The sequence below is a fragment of the Ahaetulla prasina genome, chromosome 2 (assembly GCF_028640845.1).
Source record: "Ahaetulla prasina isolate Xishuangbanna chromosome 2, ASM2864084v1, whole genome shotgun sequence".
In the NCBI taxonomy this organism is placed as follows: Eukaryota; Metazoa; Chordata; class Lepidosauria; order Squamata; family Colubridae; genus Ahaetulla; species Ahaetulla prasina.
In genome coordinates, this window is record NC_080540.1 from 262,478,800 (window position 1) to 262,498,853 (window position 20,054).

The 20,054-nt window shown below is 39.1% G+C and overlaps 1 protein-coding gene across 1 annotated transcript in view; it reads right to left on the reverse strand.

Annotated features, from left to right (window-relative positions):
- The window catches only part of ADGRV1 (adhesion G protein-coupled receptor V1), a 307,496-nt gene that overhangs the window by 202,703 nt on the left and 84,739 nt on the right, over positions 1-20,054 (reverse strand). Inside the window, exons 41-52 of the mRNA XM_058172618.1 lie at positions 18,396-18,534; positions 17,739-17,880; positions 14,448-14,710; positions 13,526-13,701; positions 12,236-12,360; positions 11,269-11,435; positions 10,724-10,870; positions 9,157-9,264; positions 8,014-8,266; positions 7,481-7,603; positions 6,328-6,550; positions 5,257-5,461 (exon numbers count right to left, since the gene is read on the reverse strand). Coding sequence (XP_058028601.1) covers positions 5,257-5,461; positions 6,328-6,550; positions 7,481-7,603; positions 8,014-8,266; positions 9,157-9,264; positions 10,724-10,870; positions 11,269-11,435; positions 12,236-12,360; positions 13,526-13,701; positions 14,448-14,710; positions 17,739-17,880; positions 18,396-18,534 — 2,071 coding nt within the window. The remainder of the gene's footprint in view (positions 1-5,256; positions 5,462-6,327; positions 6,551-7,480; positions 7,604-8,013; positions 8,267-9,156; positions 9,265-10,723; positions 10,871-11,268; positions 11,436-12,235; positions 12,361-13,525; positions 13,702-14,447; positions 14,711-17,738; positions 17,881-18,395; positions 18,535-20,054) is intronic.

Consider the following 20,054-nt stretch of genomic DNA (forward strand, 5'->3'; position numbering starts at 1 on the left):
GATTTACCGTGCATGCCGCGGCGGCAGTTTACAGGCTCCTGGAAGGCAAGAGGCACTTTACCACCAACGCATTGAAACTGCCTAGCTTTGTTGGGGAGGATTGTGCAGGAGCTGGTAATTCCTAGGTTCGCCTCAGGCAAGCCACCCTTGGAGCAGCCTATTTAGGCTTGTAGGTGTGCTGGCTAAGTCCTGGGAACAGGCATAGCTGCCACAACTTGGGCTTCCCTAAATTCCTCCCCAAGCATTATGGCAGATAAGCCCAGATCCAGGGAAGAGCCCGGGACCTCAGAGGGAAGGAAGGTGTCCTCTAAATCTCACCATATCTTTAAGGACAAGCAGCCTTCCAGGAAGGAGCCCAAGCAGAAATCTGTTGAAAAGCAGACAAAGCAGGGTCACTTGGAAACTCAGTCACTGGCTAGTGACCACTCAGTTTCCAGATTGCTGCATCAGGAACAGGCAGGCCCCTCAACAAGGGCCTGGTCACCTGAGAGCGCTGGTCCACTATCACTAGGATCAGCTACGGCAAAGCATGTTAGGGGAGAGAGTCCTTTCGCTTGTACCATCGCAGCGAAGGATCCTAGACCTATTCAGTCATCGGAGGCCTCAGCACCCCAATTGTCAGGCTTGCCTGAAAATTTCTAGATTCTAATTTTGCAGACAATCTCCAGGGGTGTTGCAGAGGTGATACAACAACAAAGGGCAGCTTCTATTGCTTCTGCCTCTTATTCACATCATGCCCCCACCTCCCCTTCTGCCAGTCTAACTGATTCATCCAACCAATCATCTTCCCATTCAGGTGTTAGTGACAGGTTATTTCTGAGGGAGGAGGCCCAAAGAGACCAGGATCTCTTGGATGATGAGGGGGCGCTCCCTGACATACCAACATTTCTCTTTCCCTCAGGCCTCTTCAAGTCTTTACTGTTCAAGGCAAAGGTCGCCGCCGGACTTCAAGGAGAAGTTCCAGCAACCGAGTCCCAGCCTGCCCAGGGACAAGGGCATGGCCTATTCTCTGAGCCTCTAGCTCAACAACTCTTCATTCCCTGCTCCCAAGCTGCTCCCAAGCTCTTCACAGATGTCATCCACAACCAATGATTCAGTCCAGCATCTCTCCCCACTCCCAGTGGTACGGACAGAAGAAATTGCAGCATGGCACCACCGTTTGCCCAACTCTTGCAGGTACCTTCTGTTGACGGTCTGGTTGCTGCCCTAGCATCCCCTTCCTTCTATCTGGCCGGGGACCCCTCTGAAAGCCTAAAGCCGAAGGAGAAAAAAATTTGACTTATCCTTCCGGAAAACCCACCAGGCCGCCACCTGGGCCATTAAAGCCTCCACCGCGGCGTCCTTTTTCAATCAATCTTCCCTCATCTAGCTCCAACAATTACAGGCCAGATTATCATTTACATCAAAACCGCAAATTTATAGCCACTGCTCAATTCTCAGCAGATGCAACATTAAATGCCACAAAGTACTCCTCCAGGGCCCTATCCTCAGCAGTCACCTCCAGGAGATTATTATGGCTCTGACAGTGGCCAGCAGAGTTTAAACCCAAATGGAGGCTGGCTTCTTCCCCATACTAGGGGACCAGATTATTTGGAGAGTCTCTTGACCCTCTGCTGGTAGAGGATAAGGAGAAGTGGATGGTGCTGCCTACAACTACCAGGAGGGCAGATAGGCGGGCCACTCCTTATTATAGCAGACAGCCCTTTTGTTTCAATGCACAGGAAGGTCCCTCACATCAACACCCGTACATGCAGGGTCCAACATGACAACCAGACAAAAATCTCTTTTGTGACCGATCACAATTTGGTAACCAAAGACGCCCCTTTTGCGGATCTGGCAACCGCCAGTTCCACAGTCGAAAAAGACTTACCTCCCAGTCCTCCCAAAGGAGGAAAGTTGAGCCTCTATGTAGACCAATGGGCTCTCACAACAACAGACAGTTGGGTTCTCACGACCATCTGTCGAGGACTATCACTGGAGTTTCTCTCCAGCCCACCCAACTGCTGTCTCCAACAACTACTTAACGTGGGATCTCATGGAGCGTGCGATTCAGCAACTCCCAGATATCAGAGCTATAGAGCCAGTTCCACCAGAACAATGGAGACAGGGATTTTACTCCATCCTGTTCGTTGTACCTAAGTACTCAGGGGACTGGAGAGCGATCTTGGACCTCAAGGTCCTCAACACCCACTTGTCTACAGGAGGTTCAAGATGTGCTCACTCCTGTCAATCCTCCAAGGGATTGGTCCTGGGGATTTTATGGCCTCAATCGATCTTTTGGAAGAATACCTCCCCATTCGAATATTACCAGATCATCGGAGGTTCCTAAGATTCTGTTACGCGGGTCGCCACCTCCAATACTGTACCTTGCCATTTGTCCTGGCATCGGCCCCATGCTGCTTCATGAAAGTATTGGCCGCAAGAGCCATCTGACACCAGATACCAGGTTAACCCACCTAAGAACCATCATAGACTCTGCCCTGGGGCAGGTCTTCCTGTCCCAGGAAAGGAGGGACAGCATACAGACCTTAGTAACTCAGATTCAGCCACACCCCAGGGTTCCCCTGGCCATGCTGTCCGAGCTACTAGGCAAGATGGTCTCTTGCATGCAAATAATGCCATGGGTTCAGCTACATGTCCGGAATCTTCAATGGTTCCTGTTGCCATATCAACAGGTGGGCTCTTCAAACTTTCGGACAAAGGTCAGGGTTTCCCTCGCTGTTAGGAGATCCCTCCAGTGGTGGGAGTCACCTGCCCTCAACAGAGGATTCATCATACAAGAACTGCAAAGGATCACTCTAACATTGGACACCAGTCTTTATGGCAGGGGAGCCCACCTCAACTCCCAAGTGGCGCAGAGTTGTTGGTCACCTCAGGTCCTCAGCAACAACATAAACTGGTTGCAGATGAGAGCGATCCATCTGGCGCTGAGGCACTTTCAGCGCTTCATCTGGGGACATCACTTACTCAAACTGACGGACAACATTGCCGCAAAGGGACATGTCAACCACCAGGACAGGACCTGATCACGAGGTCTCATGAAGGAAGCACTCAGCCTGGGCAGGTGGGCGGAAGCCAATGTATGCTCTCTCAAGGCAGAATACATCGCTGCCATGACAATCGCTCAGGCGGACTTCCTGAGCAGGAGTATGGTGGACAACATCGAGTGGCATCTCCACCCCGAGACCTTTCTGGATGTCTGCATCCAGTTCGGACGGCCACTAGTGGACCTGTTTGCCTCACACCTGAATGCACATCTCCCTCGCTATATCACAAAGTGGGGGCGGTAGGGACCAATGCCCTCTGCTGCACCTGGCCCCCCGGTCTCCTTTATGCCTTCCTGCCTCTTCCCCTGATACTGGGGGTGATTCGATAGATCATTGCGGAAGGTGCAGAAGTCATTCTGCTGGCCCCTTACTGGCCCTGGAGACCGTGGTTCGCGGACTTACTCAATCTGTCCATATCGAGACCTTGGAGGATCCCTCTAGAAAGCCTCTCTCTCAACCTGCTCCATCCAGAGCTTCAGTGGCTCCAGTTGACCGCCTGGCACTTGAAGGGGTCCTCTTGAGGAAGGAAAACTTTTCTGACAAGGTCATTCGGCCATTCAGGCAGACAGGAAGCAGTCTACTATCCAGATTTACAATTCAACCTGGAAGGTATTTGTTACCTGGTGCACCCAGCACCATATTAACCCTTTTTCGGCTTCTGTTCCATGGATGCTTGATTTCCTACAGGAAGGCCTCGACAAGGGGATTGCCCACAACACCATCAGAAGACAGGTGGTGGCCCTTTCCACCATCTTGTTGATTGAAGACAAGGAGCCGCTGGCACACCACGCGATCATCTGCAGATTCCTGCGGGGTGCAAGTAACATCCGACCTCTGGTTGTTCACCGATACCCTACCTGGGACTTACCCAGAGTACTAAAAGCACTCACTGAGCCACCTTTTGAGCCCCTGAAGACAGCGAGCCTCCGATTCCTCATCTTTAAGGTGGCATTCTTGGTGGCCATCACATCAGCATGGCACATTTCCAAGCTGGTGGCCCTCTCTCTGAGGTCCGACCTTTGTGTGTTCCATTCAGACAAGGTCATCTTGAGGCTTGATCCCTCGTTCATTCCTAAGGTCAACTCCTGGTTTCATACAGCCCAGAAGATCATTTTGCCTAACTTCTGCCCTCGGTCTTCTTATGCCTTGGAAAAGCGTGGCATACCTTGGATGTTCGACGGGCCCTCAAGACCTATATCAAGCGAACTGCACCCACCAGGAAGTCTGAGACTCTCTTTGTCTCCTTCCAGCCAACCTCACTGGGCACCAAGGTGTCCTCTCCCACTATTGGTCACTGGATCAAAGTGTCTATCGCCCCGGCATACAAAATTCAGACATTGCCTGTTCCCAAGTGCATTACTGCACATTCGAGACGAGAAGCAGCTACTACCGCTGCATGAGCCACGCAAGCATCCCTCGAGGAGATTTGCAGGGTGGCCACCTGGACTACTCCTTCACCTTTTATAAGGCATTATAAATTAGATGTATACGCTTCTGCGGAAGCATCCTTTGGAAGGAGAGTCCTTCAACAGGTTCATTTGGCCCTGGGGGCTCTAGTCCCTACGGCATCCTGCCCTTAGGACAGCCAAATTTTGGTATGTCCCACTTCTGGACCATTCTGCAGTCCACTGGGAGAAAGGACGTTGGTCCTACCATGAATGCTTCTTCTCCAATGCTGCGGAATGGTCCAGCCCCACCCAGCTTCGTGGGCCTGGAGCCAGTCCTTATTAACTTCTGGCTGAGCTTTTCTTTCAGGCTTGTCTTTGCCAAAAACTGGGCCCAACGTACACAAGTGGGGGCGTGACCAGCAAATTTATGACTCAGTCTTTGGGCAGATTGCACTGTATCAATCCACTTCTGAACCATTCTGCAGCATTGGAGAAGAGGCATTCACGGTAAGACCAACACCCTTTTTCTTAGTTTTATAAGCCATCACAACAGAATTCACAATTAAAACAGTATTACATGAGGAAAATTGCAGGTTCCAATGCATTTTTATTTATTTTATTTTTATTTATTGTTATTTTTATATATCATCTATCTTGTTATCCAAAGACAAATGAATAATATGGTGAGATATGTTATTAAGACAGCTATTTATGATACTGGTGTAGTGTTTTACATTATAAATATGAATTTATACACAAATTTGATATGTGTTAACAGGTGATTATTATTAAAAATACTTAATTTAATATTTTAATTTTACCTGGGCAAATGCAACAATTCCATGAGCATCATCATTAGAGGGCACCACTATGGTCACATAACCATTAGGACCTATTTCTGCACCACCCTTTGGATTTTTCAACCATACTCTAAAAGATTCTTCTTCCTCTGGGACTGTGTCATCAAAAATATTGATTGCTATCACAATTTCTTTATCTCCTGGTTCAAATATCAGTTCACCTGAACTAGCATAAAAACACAGATGTACAGCATATTTATAATTAAACAATTGTTCTTTTGAGGCAAAGTAAAATCAGTTTTGATACAGAAAAAATGTAATTTTAGGTACTTTAAAGAAACAGTTTCTATCAGTTACTAATTTGTTGTTGCTATTTATTCAAGTGTTACAGAAAACATATGAGGTCAATTCAACAATAAGCAAGTAGACTTATGTTTATATAGAATAATTTATCCTTTTCCTCCTATCTGTAAAATCCTGAAGTTTTTATAGTCAGTTTTAGTATATCATTCCACACACTGAAACAGATTTTAAATGTACTATGCATGTAGCAGTACAGAGTGAAAGTTCTCTGTATCCATATTACTCTAGGAGGCCATTTCATTTGCCAGGTAGAGTACCTCATACATATTTTAATCAAATAATATATACTGCATTCTATTTAGATTAGACCAATCTCATTGTTTTTAGATTTTATCCAGTTTTATCTCAAAAGAAAAATATCTCTCAGCAATCAATCAATCAATCAGTCAATCAAAAACTAATCAGAAGACTTCTATCAGCTTTCTAGGTTATTATATTCCATTATCATCTTTAATTTGGTCATTTTTTGTTTATAATCTTTGACAGTATTCTTTCCTGTATTTCTGAATAATTCCAAGATAGTGTTTTCAGTTGTTGATTTGACTATCATTTTCTCACTGTAGAATTTTCACTAGAAAGTGAAAGATTCAGAACATGGAAGGAATTATTTTAGGAACTCAAATCTTTACAGCAAAAGAAATAACAATATGATGACTGTAATGTTTTACAAACTGTAAGTAACAAAAGTAACAATATGTTCATAATCAATATAAAAAAATAAAATCATACCTAGGTATAAAATCTGACTGATTTGAAATTGCAGCTAGCTCGTAAACATAGGAATAGGAATCTCCAGTCACAACAATGAGACTTTTGTTAGAATTAAGAGATTTTACATTGACACTGGAAATATGATTGGCAGAAGGAGCTTCTAGCAATGGAGAAAACTGATTCATTTCTGAGTTCCAGGAATATAGGGCTGATTTCTCTTTGCTAGCAAACAGTATATGCACTGCATCAAGAATCAAAGAAGATAAGAATGTTAGTGAAAAATGTTAACATTTTATGCTAAATAATTTTTAAAAATATTTAATTGGTTTTGTTCAAGGTATATTTTGCATTTATTTAGCACTTTGTTTTAAAGATGTACAAAGCACTTAAAAGGATGCTCCAAAAGGGCACTGAAATGAATAAACATCAGTCCTTGAAGCAACCATGTCCTCTGGAAGCTGCTTCTAAGGCTTACCACATCATTCATCTGAATGTATATACGTAGACAACACTTTTGCTGGTATCACAAATATAGCAAAGTGATTGTGCATGCAAAGCCACATTTAGACAATCAGGAAAAGTTTTGTGCAAGCAGCTGTGCAAAGCATTCCTGAAGGAGGGAAGAAATGTTTGCACTTCGGAGCAAATGCAGAATGCTTTCATTTTTCTGCCAATCAGCAACAAAAATCTTTATTCCCCTAGCAAGCCGAAGACATTCCTGAGACTGCAAAGGTTCATAATTTTGCTGTGGCAAAAATAAGTAATTTTGTCTACTATAAATCTGCAGTTCTGAACACATGATTAAGATACATGTTAAAAACTGTTCTGTAAATTTGTTTTCTCTCAGGAAGCTTGGGTTGTGAGAATGACTCTGCTATTACAAATCATATTAAGCTGAGAAACATATATAAACAAATATAATGACTTTTTAAAGGCTATTTCATATCTGACAATGACATTATGATGCATGTAATATCTATATCCAATTTGCTCCAAGTGCTTATTTTGAAAAATCATGGCCAACTGTATATCTCACAGCATCCAAAAAGCCAACAGTTATTATTTATGATGATTGTGTATACATGGTGATTTCCCCTTCAGGAAAATTATATCTGGGGGGGAGGGATCATGTGTGAATTAATGCAGTATTTGAGATAATTGTCATACTTACCTAAACCTGAAGGTGGAAAAGAAGTATGGATTGCATTTACTGCTTTGATGGAAATGGACTGAAAATATCTGAAGGAAAATTGCCCTGCCTCCCAAATAAACATTTCACATGTACTGTTGAGCTCTATGGAGAGTAAAATCAGACAGCTTTCTATGAATATGGGTATTTATAACTAATGTACTCATAATCAATAAATAGTAACATCTAATAAACTAGTTCATTTTAGGAAACACTGTGGATTATAGAACTAGAACCGTGTTTCCTTCATTTATTCATTACAAATAATTTTCTCTTTTGTCCCTAATAGCAGAAGAAACCACTGACAAATTTTGAAACAGAAGGAAAAAAAATTAGCACAATCCCCCCCAATATATATCATCAACTTTATATAGTTGGCCTTTTTAAAATGTGATATAGTAAGTATATATCAAAAGATCATCATTAAACAAAGTAACTTATTAATTATAAGAATCATTGAAAGTTTTTTCTTGTTCAGTTTCCACATTTAATGTAATTCTATCAAATATGAGTACCTTTTGCAAAAATTAGGTAGACGTCAGATCCAGAAATGACAGCTTTGACTTGTGTTATTCCATTCATTGGCATTTCTTGAAACCTTATAAAATCATTTTCTGACCACTTGAATAAAAGAGGTGTATGCATGGATTCACAAGGGACAATGATAAGGTATGTTGTACTTCCCCTGGGGAAAAGATCCAGACTCAAAACTCCATTCACAGAGAGTTGATTACGGAATATAAAGATGCCATTATTCCACTGGAAAATCTGTAAAATGCAAAACCCCAAAACTTCAAAAACATAGAACCATCTAAGAATTCCTCCTCTTATCCAGTTTGTTGTTCAACTGACCCAGAAATGAACTGCTTCTGCAAGTAAAAATTTCCTTCCAGCTGCTGCAACAATTTAAAGCGACAGCGTCTTTTTTCCCCCTTCTTCTTTGCCAAATGATCTCCTGGCGGAGAAGCGAGTCCTGATTTTTTCATTCTAGCCGATCAGTTGGGAGACTTCTTGGCTTCTCAATTTAAAGCGACGGTGTCTTGTTTTTTTTTCTCTCTCTTCTTTGTCAAGTGAGTCCTGATTTTTCCCTTCTAGCTGATCAGCTGAGAGTCGGGAGGCAGCAATAGATTGGGGGCAGGGCCAGGCAGAGAGGGCATTTACCGGTTCTCCGAACTACTCAAAATGTTTACTACTAGTTCGCAAGAACCGGGGAGAACCGGTAGCAACCCACCACTGGTTAGGAGCATATTTAAAGCAAAGCTCCAACTGAGAAAAGTTTCTAACCATTAATTGCTTATCACTTCATCTGATTAATCTGTAATCACCATTTTAAACAAAGAACAGTAATTTGCAGATATGAATACAAAAACATGTCCTGAAGAAGGATGCAAAAACAGCCATATTTATGTAAGTGGTACTCAAGTTGCATCTATTAATGTGCAATAGCAACATAAAAGTAGAAAAAAGTCTAAATTTCAAATATTTCCAGTGATCATATGATTCAAATATATACATTTGAATTTGCTGCCTGATTTGTATGTATCCCCTTAAAGAATTCACAAGGTTGTGTAAGTTCTGAATATATTACTAGATAATATGTTATTAGGTAAATATACAAACAAGGCAAATACAGGAAATAAAACGAAGATTCTCCTAACCTGAGTAGATTTAGATTCTGGTCTACAACTTGCAATAATCAAATAATGGTTTTGATTCAAACTGAAATATTTTATATCACTGGTGGCTGGCACCAATATAGACTGTACCTGAAAGAAAGAAAAGGAAATACAGTCACATGTATCTAATACAACCTTCAAAATGTATCTCACTTGTTTTAATATAGTAATGTGACTTAAGGCAAAAAGATGTAAATAAAATGAACATCTTAACATCGAGGCCTGTAACATCCAAATTCATCTCTGAGGTTTCTAGTATTTTCTTATAAGTGTCAGCAGCTGCATTATAGGCATGACAATTAATCCCGGAGATAAGTGACATAATCCATACATTTACACAACATTTAAGAATGAATCTTGGATAGTTAAGTGATTTATGGTGGCTATCAAGCTGACTCAATGATGATGAAAGTATCTCAGTTATGTGCTTACAAGGACACGGTTTAAAATTTATGTTTAAAAATCTTATGTCTGAAGATTTAAGTTCTAAATTAATTTTTCCTGCCCTTTTGTTTTCCTGCCCTTCCAGCTTCCCGTGCTGGCCTGGCTCCTTATTTCCTGCCTTGCTAACTCTATGCCTCACACTGAGCAATACATAATCTCTCTTGTTCTTAGGTTTTCTATGACTTGGTGCTTTATTTTTGCGAACTTCTATCTTTCTTGACTGACTATATTCATTTCCCACAAATATATATCCTCTCTCTGAACAGTTATAAAAATATTCATTCTTGTCACCTGATTCTTCAAAAAATTAGATTCCTTGCATCCCTTGACTTTTCCCTTGGAATTACTTTAAAAGCTGTTCTGTCACACTTTTGATATTACACCCTAGTAAACTGATACCATCATGATTAAAATGCACTCCATATTTTTATATAGAACTGGCTTGTCTGAAAATGAATTAGATCACAGAGGGAGATGGGTGGTTAAGAACTATAAATAAATAAATTCCCAATCATTCAAATATCTAATCCTCCTCCTGTTATTTCCACTGTCACATTAATTCCTTATCTTGCTGTCAAATTCACAAGCATACTTAAAACTTTATTTATTATTTTTTTAAATAGCATTCTCGAGTATGTTTACAAAACCAAAACCTAAGGTTGGGTTTTGCAGGTAACGCTCAGGCCTATTCCTATAGTTTTTCTATAAAAATTAGTGAGAACACTTTAGGTCTGCTGCCTTGTGGTTTTTCATTAAACCTACTCATTGGTTCTAAGATTGAAATAACTTTTTAACACTATTGCCACTCCAGACTGAAAAAGTATTTGCACTTTTTGGAAGTTTTTGCAGAACCAGGTTATTTTTCCTGTATGAGTAAATTCATCTTATACTTTTTAAAGAAATGCTAGCATTCAATTAATTGTGCGTAAATGGTATTTAGCTTTGTCTCAAAGAGATGCTCATGCATACTTAAATATGTTTTACAAACAAGTATTTATAATTTTTCTGATATTGCTATCTTTGATATTATCAGGAAGAAGATTTTTCAATTCAAGTATGTGAGTCATAAAAAAGTTGAAAGGAAGTTTGGATAATGAAACGATACCTCTAGCAGCTGAAATCCAGCGGTAAACAAGAACACTGTGTTGTTAGAAGGTTTATCTTCTTTTATTTCACCATGAGTAATTACTAAGTAGGAGGAGCCATTGATTTGAAATGCAGTACAATGATGAGCGTTCTCAATACTGAATTCCTAAGCAAAAAGTAAAGCAATAGCTTCTTTTTTTATTATCCAATTAATAAAATCCATGAATTATTTTAAGACAAAATATTTAACATTCCTCTCTATTGAAATAAGATTTATAGATAGCCCCCCTTTAATGATTGCCTCAGTTAGCAATTGTTCAAAGTTATGATGGTGATGAAAAAATTAATTTTACAATCAATTCTCACATTTATGACTGTAAAGCAAAGGAAAGCTGAAGAATATAATCACGGCCATGGTTTCAATTAGCAACCATTTCACTTAACAACTGAATTGCTGGTTCTAATTGTGGTTTTTAAACAAGGTCTATCTGTGTATCACATAGCTTGAAACACTGCTATGATCCAATATTCTTAGATATCAGTTTAATTTTTTACAGTATTTACCTCAACAGGAACAAAAACTCCCCGCCATTGATATATTGAAGATTTTACAGCTGGGCTTGTTCTCAACAATAAACCATATAAAAAGTCTCCTTCCATAAAGAAACACCAGCTAGATATTGATTCTTCCTCAAAACTTTGTAAAATGGCCAGTACACTTAACCCACCCTCTGCAATTAAAAGAAAATTAACGCTATTAACACATACTGGCATAAAACAAAGAAAGTCCATATTGATAGCTGACCAATGGGTTTATCCCAAATGACATGAGCTGCTAAAATTGCATTACCTAGAAGAAAAGAGGCGAATAGGATCAAGTCTAGAAGCAGCTGCTTATCAAACCATTCCAGAATCTTGGAAACAATTCAGGACAATCCTACAAAACCACTAGCCTCTCACTGCTGTACCTTCCCACCAAAAAAATTTATTCCAGTTGCCTACAGGGAGAATATCAAAACAGCAAACAACTGGCACCTATCGTTTTACTAAGAAAAAAAGAAAGCTAAGGGGAAAAAAATCTTAAAAAGCCGTAATATGTAAAGAAAGGGAAAGGGATCGCCCTGAGTCCTTCGGGAGATAGGGCGGTATACAAATACGAATAATAAATAAATAAATAAATAAAAGGTAAAAGGAAATTAAGGGAACCAGATGGATACCTCCAATGGGAAACTGCTTGATCTACAGCCCAAGAAGAAGAAAAACAGCAGACTTCTTGGATTTTTTTTCTACAGGGAAAGCTAACCCAATTGATTCAGCTTCCAAGACTTATATATGTCTTGGGATGCTATGAGGACAACATAGAATCCCAAGACATATGTAAGGCACAAAAAGGCACAAAGCCAATTTTGGATGGATAGTCATTGTCTATGGGAAGTGCTTTATTTCTCTGTGATTGAATCGACCAAATTACAATACATGAGTTATAAAAATCTATCCTGTATAATCTATCAAAACCCATGAATTGACTTACTTATCCCGAATGCAGAATCAGGTTGTGTTTCCCATTCCACACTCACTGATGTATTGAGTCCATTGCTCCGAGATATTTTCAAGTAGACTGTAGTGTTTGCTTCCTCAACTATAATAGAATTTGTCCTAAGAATTATGGAAGATTTAACAAAATATATAAATATATTCTTCCGATTCATTTCTCTAAGTGCTATACAACTAAATAAATGATAAAATAAAAATACAAGGAAGGTATTCTATTGGCAGTACTGTTTGTACTGCTTTTCACCACATGTATAATCTGACATATTCTGATGTTAAAATAGCAGACTTTTTCATAGTAGTTCTGAGAATAGATGCTAATTATAATGTAAATATTCAATAATATTCTATAAATTATAGCAAGTTATTTAGAAATGTAACTTGCAGTTCTTTAGAATTTTCACATGTTCTCAAAAGATACCACTGTACATATTTCCTAGAAAATAAATTTCACTGGCTTGGGTGAATATAGAATTGATTGTGCAAAAATATCTGGAGAGTGCTTTGTCAACTGAGTGGAAGACTAATGGAATCAGGCCAGTTCAAGGGTCTCATAACTTCGTCTCTGGCCATGCATGTGAATAGATAGTTCTTCCAGGACTGACCCTGTGTTGGTCACTAGTCGTCCTAAAAGCTGTGTTACTCTGGGCATTCACACATAGTCAGTCCAAGTGGGAGCCTCAAAACCAGTTAAGCCATTTAGAAGAGATGGCATTTCAACACTCTTGAGCAGGACATTTGCTTTGTTTGAAGCACAAGGCAATCTCCAGAATGGTTTTTCACATTCCTAGTTTCGGTTGCACATTGTTTGCCATGGCATCCAGGGAAAGCAAAACAGAGAATTACACAGATTTATTTTAATACAGCTGGCATGGAATCATATTCCATCAATAATAAAAACAGATTAGATGCCAGGAATAAAAACTGAAGCTGGGAAATATTAATGAAACCTCCAAATGCCTACTGCTAAACAAAAGATGGTCAAAATTTAGAAACATCTAAATGTATAACTATTATTTAATGTATGTATTTAAAATATTTGTATATTGCCTCCCATTGAAAATGGATCATAAGCAATGAAAAAAATTACCATCAACATTTATAGTTGCTATTTATCCTAATTATCTTAACATTCTTCTGATATCTGTAACTCTGACATTTGCCGTTTTCTATGTTATATTATAAATATCAAGAAATTTAAAGAGAGTAAAGTCTAAAGAACATAAACTTTTATATATATCTAGTTAATGTCTGACCTAACAATATTTACCTCTCTGTAACTGGAAAGATACTGAAAAGTCCCAAGGGGGCTTGATTTTGCAACACTGTGATCAATGTTTCTGTTCTTCCACCCAGTCTGGCTCCACCAGTTGGACTGAACAGTGTAACAATGAAATGTTCATCTATTTCTGGTTCAGCATCCAGGATGGCACTAATATGCAGATTCTGAATAAAAGGCAACATATTGGTATAAAAATTTTGGATACCAGTATAATTACATTAAGACAGGAAATGAAATCAAGAAGGACATGTTAGGATCGAAGAAACTGTCACTGTTATAACCTAAAAGAAAAATTGTATTCTTCAAAATATTATATTTAAAATCAAGTATTAAAATCTTGGATCAACTTTAATCCACAATGAAACTACAATAATTTCACGTCTCAAAAGCAATTACAGATAATCTTAAAAAGCACTATTATTTTGAAACAGAAGCATATAAATATCATATTTTCCATCTATTTGTAATAACTCATCAGAACTTTTTTTTTTTTTTGTTTACATTTATACCCCGCCCTTCTCCGAAGACTCAGGGCGGCTTACAATGTATAAGGCAATAGTCTCATTCTATTTGTATATTTTTACAAAGTCAACTTGCCAAATAAAATTATGTATTTTCAAAAATAATTGCTATTTTTATAAATATTTCCAAATAAACATGTACCATGATGTCAGCTAAAGAACCTTTGTTTTTGAAAGGTTTTTTGAATTTTGAATATCTAAATCTCTTCTACAATCTAAATCAATACAATCATCCTCTGCAATTTGTAAATTAGTTCTTAAGGCAAGTAGTAAAATATACATGTAATATACGTTTACTGATATAAACCAATTTATGTATTTTATTTCTTAAATAAACAATATCATAATATTTTTTTTACATTTTATAGAAATTACTTGTTGCATATTACCTTGACTCTTATTCCTTCTTCTAGAACAATATAGCCCTGTGATGGAGTCAAATCAACTGATGCTTCAGAAGAATTTATCTCTCGCACTATGTATTGGACAGTCACTGTTCCAAATATTCCTTGAGGCGGTTCTCTGATAATATTCAGTATTGCAACACTTTCCATTAAATGGAGTGCTGTCTGTTCCCTTAGGAAAAAATGTTCACTATTGTTGAAGGACAATACTCCATGACCGTCATCACTGGCCAGAATAGTAATTGTTGCTTTGAACAGACAATAAATGAAATGATTACAATATACAACATACATTCATTGGGAAATGCTTCTATATAATTTAATAAATGACACTATTATCAATATTGGTATCTAAATTCAGGTACAGTATATATTTGAGATTTTTATGAGTATAAATTTGTGGAAGATAACGAAGTTTATGTAGATTATAAATAGTTAATCATAATAACAATAAATTAAGACTTCTGTCTCTAATACCTACCGGAAAATTTGTGTTCCAATTTTATTTTGCAAGTTTGAAAAACATAGTCTTAAGAACTTAACTAAAATTCAGTATTTTATTTATTTTATTTATTTATTATTTATTTTATTTGATTTTTATACCGCCCTTCTCCCGAAGGACTCAGGGCGGTGTACAGGCATAATAAAAAACCAGCAATACAATATACAAATTTAAAATACAATTTAAAAAACTTATTTAAATTAGCCCAATGATTAAAATTTACCATACTAAAAACCCCGTTTAAAATTACTAAATTTAAGATTAAAATCCCAATTTAAGCCAGCCCCGCGCGGATAAAAAGGTGAGTCTTGAGTTCGCGACGAAATGTCCGAAGGTCAGGTATTTGGCGTAAACCCGGGGGAAGCTCGTTCCAGAGTGTGGGAGCCCCCACAGAGAAGGCCCTTTCCCTGGGGGCCGCCAGCCGACATTGTTTGGCGGACGGCACCCTGAGAAGTCCCTCTCTGTGGGAGCGACGGGTCGGTGGGAGGCGATGGTAACAGCAGGCGGTCCCGTAAGTACCCAGGTCCTAAGCCATGGAGCGCTTTAAAGGTCGTAACCAACACCTTAAAGTGCACCCGAAGGCCACAGGCAGCCAGTGCAGTCTGCGAGGAGCGGTGTTACATGGGAGCTACGTAGCTCCCTCTATCACCCGCGCAGCTGCATTCTGGACTAGCTGAAGCCTCCGAGCGCACTTCAGGGGGAGCCCCATGTAGAGAGCATTACAGTAATCCAAGCGAGAGGTAACGAGCGCATGAGTGACTGTGCATAAGGCATCCCGATCAAGGAAGGGGCGCAACTGCCGGACCAGGCGAACCTGGTGGAAGGCCCTCCTGGAGACGGCCGTCAAATGATCTTCAAACGACAGCCGATCATCCAGAAGGACACCCAAGTTGCGCACCCTATCCTTTGGGGCCAGTAACTCGCCTCCAACAGCCAGCCGCGGCTGCAGCTGACTGAATCGGGGTGCCGGCATCCACAGCCACTCCGTCTTGGAGGGATTAAGCTTGAGCCTGTTTCTCCCCATCCAGACCCGTACAGCCTCCAAGCACCGGGACAGCACTTCAACAGCTTCATTGGGGTGGTCCGGGGTGGAAAAGTACAGCTGGGTGTCGTCAGCGTACTGCTGGTATCTCACCCCGAAACCACTGATGATCTCACCCAACGGCTTCATGTAGATGTTGAACAGCAGGGGCGAGAGAATCGACCCCTGTGGGACCCCACAAGTGAGGCCCCTCGCGGTCGACCTCTGCCCCCCTGTCAACACCGTCTGCGGCCGGTCGGAGAGATAGGGGGGGGACCACCGATATACGGTGCCTCCCACTCCCAATCCCCCCAACCGGCGCAGCAGGATACCATGATCGATGGTATCGAACGCCGCTGAGAGGTCTAATAGGACCAGGGCAGAGGAATATCCCCTGTCCCTGGCCCTCCAGAGATCATCCACCAATGCGACCAAAGCTGTCTCCGTGCTGTATCCGGGTCGTTAAAGTTACATCAAACATGTAACATCAAAGTTACATGTTGCTGTATCCGGGTCGTTAAAGTTACATCAAACAAGAAAAAACTTTCATAATAAATATGTTTATTAAATAAATAAATAAAATTTTCTCTACTGATTTTACTCTACTGATCCCATTGGTTTTGCTTAAATAATTTGAAATCTACCTAATTTGCTGCATTATGAACTACAAAGTGAAAACAATGTTTTAAGTGTCAAAATGTTTCATATTGTCTTGTTATATTGTCCTATCAATTCTAAAAAGAACTGAAACCTTTTAACAATACAGACAGACAATACATACAGTTTCAAAACAGAAATTGTACAACCGTTTATGGATTTTTTATGTGCTAAATACACATGTGTAAAAGAGGTGGATAAATTGTTGTTTTTTCTTTTCTTTCAGCACCTAGCTAGGGTGGATCCTACATGTTAAATTATAATTTTTTTAAAAAAAGTTGCACAATATAGGCAATTACAAAACAACATGGCAGACTGCCAGCCAATCATTGCTAGCTATCAGTAATGTAGGTAATTATGTAAATTGCTTATGACTATGAAGAATAATGCACAAGTATCCACTGTTATTAATAATGTTAGCTTTATTCATTCACTCTCTCATTCATTCAATTTATGTAGCTATGTGAGATGGTTTTCAGGATTAAAAACAGAAAACAATAAATAGAAATAAACAACCAAAATAAAACCATTAAAAACCAAATAAAACAATTAAAAATTTTAACAGGAGAGGGCAGCCAATACAGTCACTAACAATACAGCTGGCTAATATGTTCCATACCACTGCTGGTCTTTAAACATAATGACAGAACTATGTCTTGAGAGCCTCCCAAAAGGTCAGCAAGATCAGGACCTGCCTAACCTTGGGGGAGGGGGGAATAATGTTCTCTAGGGTAGCTACTGTGGCAGAAAAGGCTCTCTTCTTGGGTCTGTCAAATGATGTGTTTTTGTGGACAGGACCCATAACATGTCAGCCTTAATGGGACTTTGCTAGAGGCTTTTTAGGTCATCACCAGTATCTGGAATAGAACCTGGATAGTGCAGCTCACAGAACAGAGGTATTACCTGTTCTGATTGAGGAGCACATTTTGCATCGCTTGTAGCTGCCAGATGCTCTTCACAGACAGCCCCATGTAGAACATGCTATTGTATAGTAATCTATTCTGGAGGTGATCAGGGCATGAGTAACTGAGAATAGAGCCTCCTGATCCATGGCAAACACAAAACAAAATACTAATTTCAAATTAATTAATACTACCTGTTGTATTTTCTCCCAATTCTAATCCAAGGGATGGATTTGTTAAAATTAGTTGGAATCTCTCATCTCTTTCAGGAATCTCATCATCAAAAATCTGAACATTAATATATTTATATCTTTCTCCATCAGCAAAATAAAGAGTCTATTAATGAAACATAGTATAGATATGTTTAAATACTGTATGTTGAAAAACAATGCATAAAAACATACAGAAAAATGTAAATTCTTTGTGACTTTTACATAGCATCTATAGAAATATTCAAAAATGTACAAGTCATCTTATAATAGCAATAGCACTTAGACACATATACCGCTTCACAGTGTTTTATAGCCCCCTCTAAGCAGTTTAGAGAGTCATCATATTTTCCCCAACAATCTGGGTCCTCATAATGATAAAATACGTACAATAAACGTAACTCAGTTACACATCCTAACATCTAACTGTTCTTTGGAAGTTTAAAGACCTATGTAAATGCATTTATCAACAAAGTGTTATACTGATTTTTTTTAAACTGAAAAGTATATTAATGAAGAAATGGAATAAACTTTGAAGCCTTCCTCAGCCCTAATATTCAGGGTACAATTGCTTACTCATTTCACTGAAACAAAACATTTGATGTCATGGAAAAATGATTTTCTGTGATGGTTTGTTCTTACCCTTGAAGAAAGATTAAAGTCCAGTCCCTGGTATGCTTCCAGATTCTGAGCATACAAGAATAAGGACACATTACCATATAATCCTCGGTCCCGGAATATCACTAATGTTAAGTTTACATTCAGTTCACTTATTTCAAACCTGAAGGAAAAAAGAAAAGTTACCTATTTATTTAAATAAATCATTTAAATTATTTAAATACTTATTGGCCGGCTAATCATATAGTTCTAGGTGGCTTAAAACAAATGGACATCCAAAATAAAAGCAAAACATTAATTTATCAAAAGCAAGATAGCAACCCTGATTCATTAATTATCACAGTCATATCATCCACTATGTGCAAAGGCAATATGGAAAAATGTATTTTATTGCTTTTCAAAATGATAGTAAATTATAGTATGGAAGGTGTAATTTTAACTCAGAGGAACAGCTGTTGAGGGGTAATGACCAAGAAAGCTTGCATCTAGACGCACACCCTTTTAACATCTCTGGTACAGTCATCTATAGCATCCCTTCCCAGTCTACATTTGTCAATCAGATGGATTCTACTTGGGCCATATTACCCTGGAAATAAGAAATATCCAAATTACAAAGGGCTTCAGAAGTGATAAGGAACTTTGAATTGGACCCAAAGCCTACAGCTACTTAATGAAGTGCACACAAGATTGGCATTATCCTGCTGTAGCATCTTCTATCATTCAGCGAGAGGGGGAGGAATGAGGGGAGGCTGAATTATGCACAAATTGTATCTTTAAGGGAAGCTCTATATAGAATGAATTGTAGTCCTCCAAATGTGAGTGATAAAAGAATGAATTACTGTATTGCTGCTAAAGCCTCCAAGAAAGATAGTACAGCCACTATCCCATGAATGGACTGAAGAATTTGGGAAATTCTTTAATGGAAAAAAAAGTTTTTCTTTCTCTCCTTACATTCCCACCCCACTGGCATAAATTTGACTGAAAAAGTCCAGACTTTTACAGCACATTTAAGGGGCCTGGAAAATGATGCAAGACAGAAAAGTTCAAACACCAGGATTGGTGGATGGATCCAGCTGAATAAAATCATATTTTTCAAAGGATATTCCCATAGTGCTTGGAGACTTGGAGCTTGATTATGCCAGAGGCTTGGTATATTACACCTATGGGTATTTGTTTATCATTTTGCATGTGTGAGGATTTTTCTTTTCCTACTCAGGCTCTAAGATACCTGACTCAATCTGCTATTATTCTTCTGCTAGAAGTGGGTGATTACTTGGTTCTCCAAATTGCATGCCTATTGTCCAGCAGGTTCTGCCCTTTGTGACCTTCATTTTGAAATGCAGTTTCTGATAGCCTGTTTCTTGAGTTGTAAAGTCAGAATTTGTTAAGTCCTGCTACTCTAATTTATAATCTGATTCATCAGAAATGCTGATAACATACATCCTTTTTCAAATGTTACCATTTATGTTAGCATTTTCATAAGCTTTTTTTTCTTACTTATCTCCTGAAAGTTATTATCACCCTTTACCTAATGTGTCTTGATGGATACTATAGTATTTTCTACACTTTTCTCAGCTGGATGCTGCCCAGTATTTGGTGGTGATCTCCCACATATCTGTTTAAAGCTACTCTGTCATTTTTTTACTGGAATGGACCAGCATCCTGGTTCCATTTTGGTTCAAG